We start from the raw sequence: 15,058 nt of genomic DNA on the forward strand, positions 1-15,058 counted from the left end.
CTTCCATGCTACCCAAAGCATAGAAAAAAACAGGAGAAGGCCAGAACATCAAAATATCATCAAATACAGAAAAGGAGTGGTGAAAGTTGTATTTTCCAAACTTAGTAGTCAGCACAAAATTATTTTTCTTTTGAGGATCTTTGATATAAGTTGTCACATCATCTTCAAGCCGTCCATGCCATCTCTAAAACTTGTCGCATACCTCATAGGCATCTCTCGTCGGCCACTGCAGACATTTTGGATTCTGGGGAAGACTGTCATTTTGTGGTCAGAGGAGAGAGACCTTCCGCTTGTAGTTCTCTCAGATGAAGTAAAATTCATGGGGTTGGAGAATCCTTTAGAGTCTTGAAGGATTCTGAGAGACCATCACCACCAATTAATCGCCAATCAAAACTTTTGTTTGGGCTGCTTGCAGAAATCGTTGTTTGAACGGGGCAAAGAATCCTTGGAGAATGAATTCCGCAATCTAATGACGCGCCACAGCAAACCTGTGCCACCCGTCCTCATCCTGGACTTGATCAGTGGGGACGATGAGCTGGAAACCCAGGAAGACGTGACCCAAGAGCACCTCCCTGAGGGTGTCCTGCAAGATGTCATTTGCATCTCCCAGTGGCTGGTCGAGTATGGGAGAAATCAAGGTAAAAAAACCCCAACCCTCAGAGCAGGAAAATAAAATAGCATTTAGTAAGTGTGAGGTAGTTACTGTTCATACCCCTGATTAGTCCAGACTCCTGGGTTTTGCCTCCCTGCCAGCAGATCAAAAGCTTTATTGACACTGCTACTTAACCTAGTGTGCCACCTGCAGTCCCTCAGTATTTCTCTTGTCTCCAGCAGATGACACAACCTGCAGTCTGGAGCTGATAAAAAAAAATATTTCTTGCTCCCTTGGGTGTTAGGCTTTATCAGGAGCCATTCCCCAGGTAGAGTGACTGAACAAGGGGTTAGGGACCCTTGCTTGGTTCAGCCCAGAGAGCATGTAGGCGGATAAGCCAATGGTCTGGCTCCCTTCTGATCTGCCATGCAGCCTGTGCTCTTGGACCTCGAAGCCCGGCACCAAAGGGTGAAGTATTGGCTTCTGTGTCTCTTTCTTCTATTCTCAGTGAGTAAAAAAAAAGTAGTAATAAGAATTAAACAGCAGCAAGAATCTATGATATCACTGATGTTCTGGGGAGCTCAATGAGGGGGTCTTCAGCAGCATATCAGCCTGTAGGGGGGACTGGGAGTTGGCTCCTTAGTGCCAAGGGACTGTTACCCTGCTTGCCTTTGAGGTGGTACTGTGGGTTTCAGGAAGGAGTGGCATGTGCTGGTAGAGAGATGCATCACAGCTGTCTGTGACTGGCCAATGTGGCAAGTGCTGGTCAGGCAGCAAAGGTAGGGGCTAGGAGACTGCGCCAGGAGAGTGAAAATTGACCAGCGTGGCAGTGGCTAGCAGGGCCTCCCTTCCCTGCAGCACGGGAACGGTGGCCATCTTAGATGCAGCTCCTGCATTGCTGGAGAATGTAGGGGAGGACCTGGCTTCGTCCCCTGCATTGGTCTCCATTGCCTCAGGAGGCCCCACAGGTGGATTCCAGGAGTGAGGATGGGTCACTAAAAAGGGGGCTCTGATCCTGTGATGATGATTTCCTCTGAGTTTGTGCCATTATATATGGCAGGTGTTGTGGAGGTATCGTAACATGACTAATAGTTTCTGGAGATCAAATCATCTCTTTGTGCTTTGGGATGCGCCAAGGAAGGGGAGCAAGACGTCCAAGGCTACTATTGCGCGGTGGCTGAAAGATGCGATTGGCTCAGCGTATGTTTGCAGAAGTTGACTGGTGCCTGAAGGTCTAAGGACTCATGTGACTTGGGCACAAACGACCTCGGGGGGCCAAGTGTCAACTGGTGTCTCCACAAGAGACCTGTCTGGCGGCTACTTGGAAATCATTACATGCTTTCGCCAGACATTGCCGTTTGGATGTCCGGGCTCTGGGCTTCCTGGGGTTTGGAGAGAGTGTATTGCGGGCGGGGTTATATCATTCCTGCCCAGTATAGGGGAGCTTAGCTACATTCCAGGAGTCGGGACTGATCTGGGGTATGAACAGGAAAGGAAAATTGGTTCTTAACCTGCTAATTTTCATTCCAGAGTACTACAGATTAATCCAGAACCCCACCTGTTCAAGAAAGCCTGCTTGTCATGAGAATATGTAAATGGTGCAGAGTTGTTTTTTGGATTGGATAGTGTTTTAATTTGTGGTGTTGGAACAGGGTTCTGATTGAGGCTTTGCCTTCCTTCTGCTCGTTGAGGTGGGTTGAGGGTTTCAGTTATTGTTATAGTTATTCTCATCTTGGCTTGGGTACAGGTGGCACTCTAGGTTAAGTAGCAGTGTCAGAACAGCTTTTCTTCTCTGTCTCCATCTGCTGGCAGGGATGAATAAACCCAGGAGTCTGGACTGATCTGTGGTATTCCAGGAACGAAAAATAGCAGGTAAGAACCAATTTTCCTATACTCAGAAGGGTTTGTCTGAATAACTTTTTACTATTTATTTATTTTTATTTAAAATGGTTTCCCTGTACATACCCGGATCAGTCCAGACTCCTGGGTTTATTCATCCCTACCAGCAGGTGGAGATAGAGGAAGTTTCATGGACACTGCTTCATAATCCCTGGTTGCACCTGCAGTTTTTCAGTATTTCTCTGTCTCCAGCAGATGGTGGCTGGTGCATAAACCTTACCCTTTTCTTAAAACAACTTTAAAACTCTGGTCAGCCTCTCCTCTGCAGAGAACACAGAGCTGACAGATCAGGTTCAGCAAAAGGCAAAAAGAAAGAAGGAGAGTCTAAAACCAGAAATTTAAAGAAGGAAAGGCAAGCTGATGAAAGAGGGGAAAAAAAAAGATACCAGCCGCCCTGAGCCTACAGCTGCCTGAGCAGCCTTGTGAAGGGGGGATCTGGACCACCAGATTTACATCCCATGGACTAAAGGAGCGAGCATACAAAAAGGTCACAGAACTCCAGCTCATCCACCTTAACCAAACCGGGAAGGATCCACCAGGATCCAAACACCCCTGGGAGGAAAGGATCACACCCAAAAAAGAAAAAATTCACCAGACTTCAGAACTGCAGGTTGTCTCGCGGGAGGCTCTCTCCCTCCGGTCCCTGTTTCTAGCGGGTGTGTAGGCTCCGTTTTTTGCTCCCGTTTGCGGGTTTGTTCAGGGCTCGGCAGGGGGTTTTACCGCCAGTTTCAGCATGGTTCGTGGCTCTGTTTGCCGCGCATGTGGTGCAGGATTATGTGCAGCCTGCGTTTTGGGGGGAGAGGGTCTATTGGAGGCTCCAGCGACCTTGAGAGGCAGGAACCATCGTCCGGGTTCTCCCTGAGGGTTTCTGTGTGTGGACCACAGCAAGCCTCCGATTTCCTCAAACATGGGAACGGTGGACATTTTGGCTTCTCCGGCAGTGCGGTCTGTTCAGATGGACGATGAGGAAGATTTGCCTCCGCATCTTTCTCCAGTCCACCCAATGATGGTAGAGGGTCGGGGCGGGGTGGGGGGCAGATGAGGCAGTGTGCTTAGATCTGCCAGTGCTTGCATCCGCGGAGAATGCGCCCTCTCAGCTCTCTGTCTCCTCGGGCCTTTTCTGCTGATTTTGTTCTCCTGCTGCATGAGGCATATTTAGCTCAGCAGTCAGGTTTGGGTAGCCAGTCTCACCCTCTAGGCTCTCCGGGAACCCTCCTCTGGGACAGTGTTCATGGTGTCCTGAGTCAGGCTCGGATGACTCGGTTGGGTCTCAGGGGGACCCTGGGATGCAAGAGGCCTTGTCGCAGGATCAGATTATTGATCCAGATAGCGTTAGCGTATCTCAAGGAGATGATCTAGATAATCTTCCAATCTCGGAGGGTGATGACCCTAAATGCTCCGCTTGTTCTGGAAGGAGGAGTTAGGTCCTTTGATTCCTCAGGTTTTAGAGGAACTAGGGCTAAAACTCCCACAGAAAGACTCTGATATGGAAAGTGCGGGATCCGGTTCTGGATGGGTTTCCGGCTCCCCATGAGCTTTTCCCTGTCATAAGTTGGTGAAAAAGATGGTGGATCGAGAATGGGGAGCGCCCGACTCTAGCTTGAGAGTGGGAAGGGCGATGGCTAAACTCTATCCCTTGCCAGAAGAGACATTGGAGCTCTTTTCCCTTCCAAAGGTGGATGCTGCGGTTTCGGCGATCACAAAGAAGATGACTATCCCTGTTGCAGGTTCCGTGGCGATGAAGGATATTCAAGACTGGAAGTTGGAAATTCAGCTCAAAAGGATTTTTGAGGTATCTGCCCCAAGTCTTCGGGTGGCTATAGGCGCCAGCTTCATGCAAAGGGCTTGCCTGTGCTGGGTTCAAAAGCTTCAGGATGAGCAGGCAAATTTGGGTGTCGAAGCAGATAAAGCAGAGCACTTGGAAGCATCTGTTGCTTACGTGGCGGATGCCTTGCATGTCTTGGGTTCCGCGGTTTCCGCCAGGCAGTTATTGTGGTTACACAACTGGTCAGTGGATGTTTCGTCTAAGTCTCGTTTAGGCTCTCTGCCTTTTAAGGGGCGCCTCTTGTTTGGTGAGGATTTGGAGCACTGGATGAAGGACCTGGGTGAAAATAAAGTGCATAAGTTGCTGGAGGATAAGCCTAAGGGCAAGCGGCCTTTTCAGTCTCAGTTGTATTTTCGAGGTATTAGGAGGTCGCATCAGGCGAGAGGAGCCCCAGCCTCGCAAAAGCAGTTCTCTTCTCAAAGTCGGTCCTAGGAGCAGTCCTTTCGAGGTGGTCGATGGCCATTCAGATCTTCCTCCAATAGTGGAGCCGCTGGAGCCAAATCCTCATAATGAGGCAAAGCTAGTCCACTCCGCCTTTCTTTTATAGAGGGTCGTCTAGCACGGTTTTACGGGGAGTGGACCAAGATCACTCAGGAACAGTGGGTCCTCAGCAAATAAGAGACGGTTACGCATTAGAATTTGCTCGGCCTGTTCGCGACTTGTTTCTAGTTTCCCCCTGCGGGTTGTTGGAAAAGCATTGGGCCATCCGGGAGATGTTAGACAGGTTACGGGCCTTAGGAGCAGTGGTTCCGGTTCCGCAGAGCAAATGAGGCAAAAGTCGGTATTCCATCTACTTCGTAGCTCCAAAGAAAGAAGGCTCTTTCCGCCCCATTCTGGATTTAAAATGGATAAATGTGGCGTTAAAGGTTCCAAGGTTTTGGATGGAAACTCTGCAGTTGGTAAAAGCAGCGGTGCACAAGGACGAATTCCTGGCTTCTTTGGATCTGACGAAGGCCTACCTACATATCCCCATTCGTCCGGATCACCAGCAGTTCCTGAGGTTCATGGTACTGGGTCAGCATTTCCAGTTTCAGGCTCTCCCCTTTGGGCTGGCCATGGTGCCCCACACATTCACCAAGGTAATGGTCGTGGTGGTGGCGGCGGCGTTGCAGCTTGAAGGGGTCCTGGTGCACCCTTATCTAGATGATTGGCTCATCAGAGCAAAGTCGGACGTCGCTTGTCATGCGGCAGTCCAGAAGGTAATCACCACCCTAGAATCTCTAGGCTGGGTGGTGGATTTGGCAAAGAGTCTCAGACCCTAGACTATTTGGGGGCTTGGTTCGACATGCTGAAGGGCAAGGTGTTCCGAGAAAGCCTGCAAGTTACAGATGCAAGTCCGGCGTCTGTTGGCTTTGCAGGTTCCCAGAGCTTGGGATTTTTTGCAGGTTCTCAGCTCAATGGTCTCAATGCTGGAGTTGGTGCAGTGGGTTTTTGCGCATATGAGACTGCTACAGAGAGCTCTGTTGGCACAGTGGAATCCGTTGTCGTAGGATTTTAATATGTCCATTTTGCTCTATGGTCATGCATGGGACAGTCTGGCTTGATGGCTGCAGTCATCCAATCTAGTCCGTGGGGTCAATCTGGAGGTCCCGGATTGGGTAATTCTTACTACCAAATCCAGTCTTTCTGGTTGGGGAGCAGTATGCCAGCGACAATCGACTGAGGGCATTTGATTGGTAGAAGAAGCCTCTTGGTCTATCAATTGCTTAGAGACCAGAGCAGTGTGGTTATTGTAGCTTGTTTTTCTACCTTTGGCTCAAGGCCGCTCAGTGAGGGTTTTGTTGGACAATGCAACAACCGTGGTATATATCAGTCGGCAGGGAGGAACCAAGAGTCATGAGGTGGCCCGGGAGGCTCAAGAGTTAATTCTTTGGGCGCAGCAGCACTTGATTCAGGAAGCAGCATCTCATTTCACAGGGGTCGAAAACGTCCAAGTGGATTTTCTAAGTTGTACAGTGCTAGATCCAGAGAAGTGGGAGTTGTCCAAAGCAGCGATCAGCTCATCCAAGAGAAGTGGGGCTATCCCTATGTGAATCTAATGGCGACGCATCTCAAAGCAAAGGCATCTCGTTTTTTCAGTCGAACATGGAAATATGGGGCCAAGGGGGTCGACACTCTGGTAATACCCTGGCTTCAGGGGGTTCTTCTTTACATATTTCCCCCTTGGCCTCTGAGAGGCAGTGTTGCGTTGAATAGAGAAACTCCCGGGAGAAGTGGTGTTAGTAGCCTCAGAATGGCAGATCACTTTTGTCTAGCGACCTTGCTTTTGAGAGGCGGCGTTTGAGATGAAGAGGGTTCCCAGAGGCGGTTATTACTACTCTTCTTTAAGCTAGACAGACATCGACTTCATTGTTGTATATCCAAGTCTGGAAGGTCTTTGAGGCATGGTTTATAACTAACGGGGTACAGGCCTTATGGTCTTCGGTGTCTCAGGTTATATCTTTCCTTCAAGAAGGTTTCATCAAAGGCCTAGCTTTCAACTCCCTCAGAGTACAGGTAGCGTCTCTGGCTTGTCCACGTGGTAGACTTGAGGGTCACATGTTGTCCGATGTGGTTCGATTTCTTCAGGAGATTAAGAATTTGTGCCCTCTGTTTAGGAGAGTTTGTCCATCCTGGAATCTTAATCTCGTTCTCCAAGATTTGTGAGAACCACCTATTGAACCTCTCCGCAGAGTGACTCTTAAGGATTTGACCTTGAAGGTTGTTTTCCTTGTAGACATTTGTTCTACGAGGAGAATCTCTGAGTTGCAGGCTTTATCTTGCCGTGATCATTTTCTTCAGATCTAGGACTCAGGAGTGTCCTTGCGGACAGTTCCCTTGTTTCTTTCCAAGGTATCATCGACTTTTCATGTTAATCAAACGGTGGAGCTTCCGGCCTTCCCGGAATTGGATGCTTCTGAACCTCGTGTGCGGGAGCGTAAGCTGTTGGACATCCATAGGACATTGCTGAGGTATCTCAAGGTAACAAATGATTTTAGGAGATCTGATCATCTGTTCATTTTATGGAGTGGTGCGAAGAAAGGTACCCAGGCTTCCAAAGCTACTATTGCGAGGTGGCTTAAGGAGGCTGTTGGGTCGGCATACATTCTCAAAGGCCATCAGGTGCCTGAAGGTTTGAGGGCTTACTCTGCATGTTCTCAGGCAGCCTCGTGGGTGGAGGCCCAATTGGTTTTACCACAGGAAATTTGTAGGGTGGTGACTTGGAAGTTGCTGCATACTTTTGCAAGGCACTACTGTCTAGATGTAGGGGATCTGGAGTCTGTCTTTTGGCAAGAATGTCTTGCGAGCGGGACTCTCCAGGTCCCACCCTAAGTAGGGAGCTTTGCTACATCCCAGGAGTCTGGACTGATCCGGGTACGAACAGGGAAAGGAAAATTTGGTTCTTACCTGCTAATTTTTGTTCCTGTAGTACCACGGAGCAATCCAGAACTCGCCTGATGTATGGAGGTGGAAAGTTGTCTGCTCAGCTGTAATCTTTTTGATACAAAGTTTTAAGGTTATGGAATACAGAGTCGGAAGATTTTTTACAAATTGTTTTTACAAGTTTTGCAGGTGTTTTGTGCTTGGGTACAGATCAATACTGAGAAAAACTGCAGGTGACACCAGAGATTATGAAGCAGTGTCATTGAAACTTTCTCTGTCTCCATCTGCTGGCAGGGATGAATAAACCCAGGAATCTGGACTGATCCGTGGTACTACAGGAACAAAAATTATCAGGTAAGAACCAATTTTCCTTTTTATACTGCCTTAACAATAAAAAATTGATCAAAACAGTTTACAATAAAAACATTCATAAAATTCAACAGAAAGCATTTAACAATGGCATAAACATAAATAAATTAAATGGAAAAAATTAAAATAAACTGACACATCAGACTGTGGCTAGACAAAACTTAGCTGGATAAAAAGAGGTGGATCTGGAAGGAGTCCAGGAGTGTGTGGCTGATATTGGCACTACCTGACTAGGTAAGTCTGATCATAAAAATATCTGAAAAGTTAGCTGGCTATATTCAGCAGCAGACGTACCTGGCTAAATGCTGCTGTATATTTGGGTAAAGTTAGCCAGGAAACTTTCCCACTTGCCAGCCTGCTAAATATTCTTATTATTAGATTTATAATAAACTTAATTGTACCGTAGCACCCTAAGCAGAGTACAGCAACATTTATATAAATCAATAGTAATTTTCAGTACAATACAATGTTGATTTCTACAGGTTTTTTTCCACTTTTTTTTTTTTTTTTTAAACAGGCCAAAGTATCATGCTGGTCAGGTATCTTGTTCGGCCCAAGCTTTGAATGTTTCCTCTATTTCCCAAAAATGTAAAGTTGTGTCTGGCAGTAGAATGGGTGAAGCGTTAACTGTCCCACTGCAGGAATGCCTGGAGTCTGCAGACAGGTCCATTGCTAGAATGAAAAAAGGCAGCCCTTCCTTCTCTTTTCCTTTGTTAATGAGAAAATAGCCTGTTTGGTTTATAATATAGAGCCTCCTTTTCTGCTTTATAAAGCACTGTGTTCCTTAGCTCAATTTCTGCTATTCAGTATGATAGGTACAAGCCCCAGCTGAGCCCTGGGGTCAGATCACAGAGACAGAATGTCCAAAGAGCGACTGGAGAGGAGCGAGATCCTCAGACAGGGTAAATGTAAGGCTAATAAAATGCCCATAGACTATTTCAGGAGAAAAACATTTCAGAAGGCAGGTGGCTGTTTTATTTTATTTTGCCTACTGGGGTGCCGTGTGTTTACAGTACAAATGTTAACAGTCTCTTAAACTGGGCAGATGGAAGAGCTGGCTCAAGAACCATCCCCTTCTTTTAATGTATTTCTTGTGAGGTGGGTCTAAATTGTCAGCAAGAGGAGACGCAGCTGACCACCCAGAATGGATTGCCAAGGAAAGATGGTCAGAACATCTTGTTCAGCAGCCTGGCAGTGTTAGAGCATTCAGACACAGAGTTAGCGCAAGCTGACAGCAGCAAGATGTGTATTGTAAGTGCAGGAGAGGCAGGTTAGAGAGGAATCCGAGCTGCAGAGTAGAAACTGGTTCTTGCTGGAATATGTACAAGACTGCACTGTGATGCAGAAGCCCTGTGCCTGACCCCTCCTCGCCAACAGAACTGGGCAGGGTATTTGGTGCAGAGGATACCTGAGGACTGTGCCCCTTGCAAGTGTTGGGTGTTTAGCTTTAGGAGGAGCTGGCATGAGGACAAGTTTCTCTCTTCCAAGACAGGGGAAGATAGGGAACTTGGTGAGCTTCCTGTGATTGTCAGGGAAGGAGGAACAAGGGTGAGAAGGAGGAGTGTATAGTATGTCTTGAACCACCTCTTCCTCTTCATCTAGTCAGACCAGTGAGTTATACATGCCAGCCAACAGATGGAGATAGAGATGAACAGGCTTGCTGATGTCACTCCTTATATACCTCCATGCTGAAACCAGCCTGCCAGTATTCACTGTCTCCAGCAGATGACTTCGGCCTGGTGGCTGAACAGGGAAACCTTGCAGGGTGCTGAGGTGATAGGCATGACCTCCCTCCCTTGGTGGAACAGGGTCCTTGGCTAATTGAATGGAAAAGAGCCTTTATCCTGTGGTGATAGCCAGGTGCTCCCTCTCTCAGTGGTACATAGAGGACCGGGGGGACTTCCAGAAGAACAGTTAGTGCATTTCCTTCCTCTTCTTCCCCATCTATTATTTCCCCCTTGCCTTCCTCTTCCTCTCTCTGTCTTTTCCCTCAGGATCTTCTGCAGGCGGCTTCTCCTTTGAATATTAATAAATTTTGTTTTTTACTGTATTGCTATAGTATATTAAAAAAAAAAAAAAAAGAGAGAGAGAGAGACAGAGAGTGGCAGTATACTAGCTGTTCAATAGTCGGAGGACCATGGCAGCAGAGGAATGGGACTAATCACTTTTTGGCACAAAGTGTACAGAACTCGAGTGGTGTTTGTGGTTCACACCCGCCCCCCCCATGAAGCTTGACCTAGGGGAACTGATGGAGTGGACAGAACACGGGAAAAAGCCTGCGTGCAGCACCACGTGCATGTTTAGACAGATGCCAGTAGGTGGGGGCGGGGAGGAGGAAGCTGTAAGTGGTACCAGGCTATTCTAAGGCTCAGGGAGAGCCCTTATGGCAGCAAGCTCCTCCTAGCAGGAGGAATTGCAACTGGCAGCCCTGCATCTGAGCCCTGCCTGCTGAGCTGTCCCGATAACAGGAGGCGCGTTGGCATTCATATGGGTCTCTACAGGCCCCCAATATTAGTAGGAGCACCGGTGGCCATTTTGAAACCCCATGGTATTGCAGAGAGGTCTCAGCCTCTTCCTCTTGCACTGCGGGGATAGATTCTGAGTGCCATGTGTCTAGTAAGTTTAGTTTCGGCAGCATCTTCAGGATGGATTTTTTTCTGTTTTTCTTCCTTCTCTGGAAAGTCGATTCGTAGGTGTGTTTAAATATTTGCAGGATCTCTGCAGGGTGAAGGGTGCAGCCCATGAGGCTGCCTCATCCTTCCAGTGCCTTCGGGCCCTTGGAACAGAAAGCAGGGGAACAGACTTGTCTACTCTCAGAGGATTCCCTTGAGGGTTTCGGAGCTTCTCTCACGATGTTAGTGCGGAGGCATTGGAACTGGGTGAATTTCCTCCTGGCATTGAGGATGGTGTTTTCAGGCTGCACAAAAAAAAACCCCAAACGCTGGAGCGAGCTTATTAGTGAGCTTTGCAGGCCGACTACATGTGAGCAAGTTTGGCAATAGCCCAATATGTAGGTTCACTTTTCTGTGAAATGCCATTTAAGTCAGCAGGCAGACAAAGCACACTTCTGTAGGGATAACTTTCATTCCCTTGGAGCTCCTCTCTTGGTTTGGGCTGCTGACACTGCCTAATTTATGGTGTGTAGGCAGCAAGTGCTTTTCTTGGACTGGTGTCTGAATAGTGGTACACTCCAGCTCGGATGGTAGGAAAGGTAGAAAAGTCAGGAGCTGGACATCGCTGAGGCTTATTCTTGGGGTTCGAAGGTCCATAGAGGAGGTCAGGAGCTTGCAGAATGTGGGCCTGGATGTGGTCTTAATAGATTCAAATAGACCTGGGACTTCCTTGCCAGATTCACTGGACTTGCACTCCAGGGGCCTCAATATTTCATTGCCACTGTTCCGGACATATGGCAGTCATGTCCCCTGGATTCAAGATAGTTACCATTTGCCAGTAAGAACTCGCTTCCCAAAAAAGGAAAATTAAATAAAAATGGAAGTGGAGGACTCCTCTTCCAAAGTCCTTATTTTTTCTCTTGGAAGAGCTTCTCTGAAGGCACAACTGGTCAGTGTACTATCTTTCCTAGACTAATTTGACTAGGTCACATCCCAGGGAAAGGAGGTAAGGATAGAGCCACAAATTCCAGTTTCTTTAGGACAGTGCAAGGAGGTCTTGAGGACCCTATCTCTAGAGCCAGAGCTAGGTGGATGTCTGTCTGTTTAATTCAAGGGGAGACTAACTTATGACAGAGTAATAGGTCCTGGGAATACATTCTGGAGTTTGCTTGTCCCATTTCTGATGCTTCAGATTTCTCCTTGTTACTTAGTCAAGAAAAGAGAAACTGTAAAATCTACAGGGAGTTCTTGGTTTGGAGGCTGCATTTTTGGTACAAAAGAACCAGGAAGGCCTAGAGCGTTACTCAGTTTACTTTGTGGTCCCAGACAAAGATGGGTCCTTTTGTCCCATCCTGGACTGGAGGCGGGTCAATGACTTCTTGACGGTAGCCCATGTCAGGAAGGACATCTTAAGATGGGTAATTATGGTGGCACAGTCAGGGGAATTTCTGACCTCTTTTTGGCCTCTAAGAAATGTTTCTTCACATTCCAATCTGGAAAGATCTTCAGTGCTTCCAGAGGTGTGTGGTACTTGGTTGCCATTTTCAGTTTCAGGCTCTGCCCTTTTGGTTTAGCAACAGCCTGAGGACCTTTTCAAAAGTGTTGATGGTGATAGTGGTGACACTCTGCAAAGAAGGTTTTTTTGGCCTGCCCTTATCTGGACGATTGGCTAATAAGAGCAAAGTCCTTTCAGGAGAATGTTATCAGTTTCCAGCCAGTGATCCAATTGTTAATGGACTTGGGATGGATTGTTAATTTTTGTCTGAAGGCAGTCTTCAGCCATCTCAGACACAGGATTACCTAGGAGCTCGACCTGATATGAAGATAGGTCAGGTACATCTAATGGAACAGAAAGCTTGGAGGTTGTGTGACCAGCTCTAGGCGTTGGGGATGGCTAGTAACCCAATGATATGGTCCTGTCTCCAGACTCTTGGCTTCATGGCAGTAGACTTGGATAGAGTGCCATGGGCAAGGGTTCTTATGTATCTTCTTCAAGGGTCTTTATTTCCAGGTGGAATCTACAGTCCCAAGATTATTCTCTGGGACTGCCGACAGATGCCAGCTTGATAGCCTGTGGGGCGCATTGTCAAGAGCTGTTTGCTCAGGGCCAATGGACCCTCAAGGAAGTGAGTTGGTCTGTCGATTGTATGGAAGTCAGGGTGATTCGGTTGGCTCACCTCCTCCGGTTCATGCTTCAGTTAGTGGGACCAGGTGATCACAACCTAGGCCACTGTGATAGCAAACATAAATTGTCAAGGAGGAACCTGAAGTGCGTGTTAGAGGTGGGCATCATTCTTGGGCAGAAAGAAAGTTGCAGGCTTTGTTGGTATCTCACATAGCAGGCGTGGACAATGTGGAAGTGGATTACCCCAGTCACAGTGTTGAGGGTCCAGAAGACAGGTCTCTTTCTCATAGGACTTTTGTTTGGATTGTTGTGAGTGGGAGTCAGCCAGGCTGGGGTCTGATAGCCAGCCAGAATACAAAGGTGTGCAGATTTTTCAGCTGGAAGTGTGTGACACTCGTTCATCCAGCTTCAATGCCCTGGTTCAGGAGTGGCCGACAGAGAGGAGGTTATGTGTTTTTCCTCCTTGGGCCATGGTAGACAGATTTCTTCAAAATATTGCCAACCATCAAGACTAGTATTGCTGGTTGCTCCAGACTGTTCCCATTGACCATGGTATATTGATCTCAGGCATCTGTGTGACAGCTGTCTAAGAATCCTGTCTAACAGGGCAATACTTGGGTCTGCTGTTTCACATGGAACTGGATCAATTTTGTTTTATGGTTTGGCCCTTGAGAGGGCATGGTTAGTGAAGAAGAGTTACTCCCAGCAGTAGTGGCTACACTACTGAAATCTAGAAAACTCTCCATTTCCTTATCATCGGGGTGGGTTTTTGAAAGTTTGTAAGGATTAGTTCTCTGGGTGCTAGTGAGCCCTTGGGGGCCGAACCTGGTCCATTGGTTTTAGGATTTTGCAGGAAGGTCTTTCTAAGTGGTTTTGACTCTTAATGCATTGAAGGTGCAGATAATGGCTCTTTCTTGTTATAGGTGTTGTATTTGTGGTAGGCCACTCTCTTTTTTCATCTGGATGTCTCTCAGTTCTTGATGGGCATTGAGCATGTTAGACCTTTGCTTCAGATTACAGTTCTGCTTTGGAACCTACACTTAGTTTTTTCGGTCATGGCTGGACCCGCAGTTGGCACCTCTTAAGGCTAATTTTTAAGGCTGTTCACGTTAAGGACAATCCTCTTAGTCACTAATTGTTTGGCTTAAAGGGTTTCTGGATTGCAGGCACTCTTGTAGGGAGCATTTCTTTTTGGTTACAAAGGAAGTGTCTAGATTCGTACAGTTCCCTCTTTTCTGAATGTCATTTCAGATTTTCATTTTAATTGCACAGTGTCTTTGCCTTCTTTTTTAGGCAGGCGGAGTCTGAAGACTATGCATATTTTCGTCCCTTGGACATGAGGAGATATCTTGACAATATCTCAGGGTCACTAATACCTTCAGGCACTCTTTATTATCTCTTTGTGTGGTATGGTGGATCGCAGAAGTGGGTGCTCGTCTTTAGGATTAGGATGGTACGCTAAGATTAAGGAGGTGATAATAGACGCTTGTGTGAATTCTGGCACTCCTGAACCACAGCAGATACTAGCTCATTCCACAAGACAGCAGGCAGCTTCTTGGTTGGAGTTGCCTTTGATCTCTTCTTTATAGATCTGTAAGGTGACGATGTGGTTGTTTTTCTATACCTTTTCTAAACATTATCACCTAGATGTCATGACTTGAGAGGAGGCCTTTGTCTTGATGGTGTTGCAAAGGGCTGGGGCAGCATTCTTCTCTATGGGGGGAGTAGCTTGGGTATACTCCAATAGTCTGGCCTAGTCTGACTGGATGAAGAGGAAGGTGAAATTACTTCATACTTGATAATTTCGTTCATTTAATGCAGTCAGACCAGGCCAGGTTCCTCCCTGTGCTGCTGGTGTCTTGGAGAGTTTATGTACTCTGTGCCTTGCAGGCAGGTAAGCAGAGTTGAGGAACAGAATGAATTTATATACTTCCTTGCAAGTGAGTTATTACTGGTTTATTGTTGTGAATTCTTCCTTCATTTTCTGCTTCCTTTTTCTTCTGGAAGACCACTGGTTTAAAAAAAAGAAAAGAAATCACTTGAACCAATAATATTGTTGATAGGTGATGGTATTCTTTTTCACTCCGTGCATAGTTAAACTCGAGAATTCATTGCCAGAGGATGTGGTTTCAGCAGTTAGTGTAACTGGGTTTAAAAAAGATTTGGATAAGTTCCTAGAGGTTAAATCCATAAACTGCAATTACGGTAATTAATAAGCAATAGTAGCTTGTGATCTATCTAATGTTTGGGTACTTGCCAGGTACTTGTGACTT

The 15,058-nt window shown here is 47.0% G+C and overlaps 1 protein-coding gene across 9 annotated transcripts in view; it reads left to right on the plus strand.

Annotated features, from left to right (window-relative positions):
- The window catches only part of EXOC7 (exocyst complex component 7), a 135,679-nt gene that overhangs the window by 31,296 nt on the left and 89,325 nt on the right, over window positions 1–15,058 (plus strand). For all 9 annotated transcript variants that reach the window (XM_029600452.1, XM_029600455.1, XM_029600459.1 and 6 more), the window contains exon 5: window positions 416–638. In XM_029600452.1, coding sequence (XP_029456312.1) covers window positions 416–638 — 223 coding nt within the window. The remainder of the gene's footprint in view (window positions 1–415; window positions 639–15,058) is intronic.

Source organism: Rhinatrema bivittatum, chromosome 4, assembly GCF_901001135.1.
Source record: "Rhinatrema bivittatum chromosome 4, aRhiBiv1.1, whole genome shotgun sequence".
NCBI lineage: Eukaryota > Metazoa > Chordata > Amphibia > Gymnophiona > Rhinatrematidae > Rhinatrema > Rhinatrema bivittatum.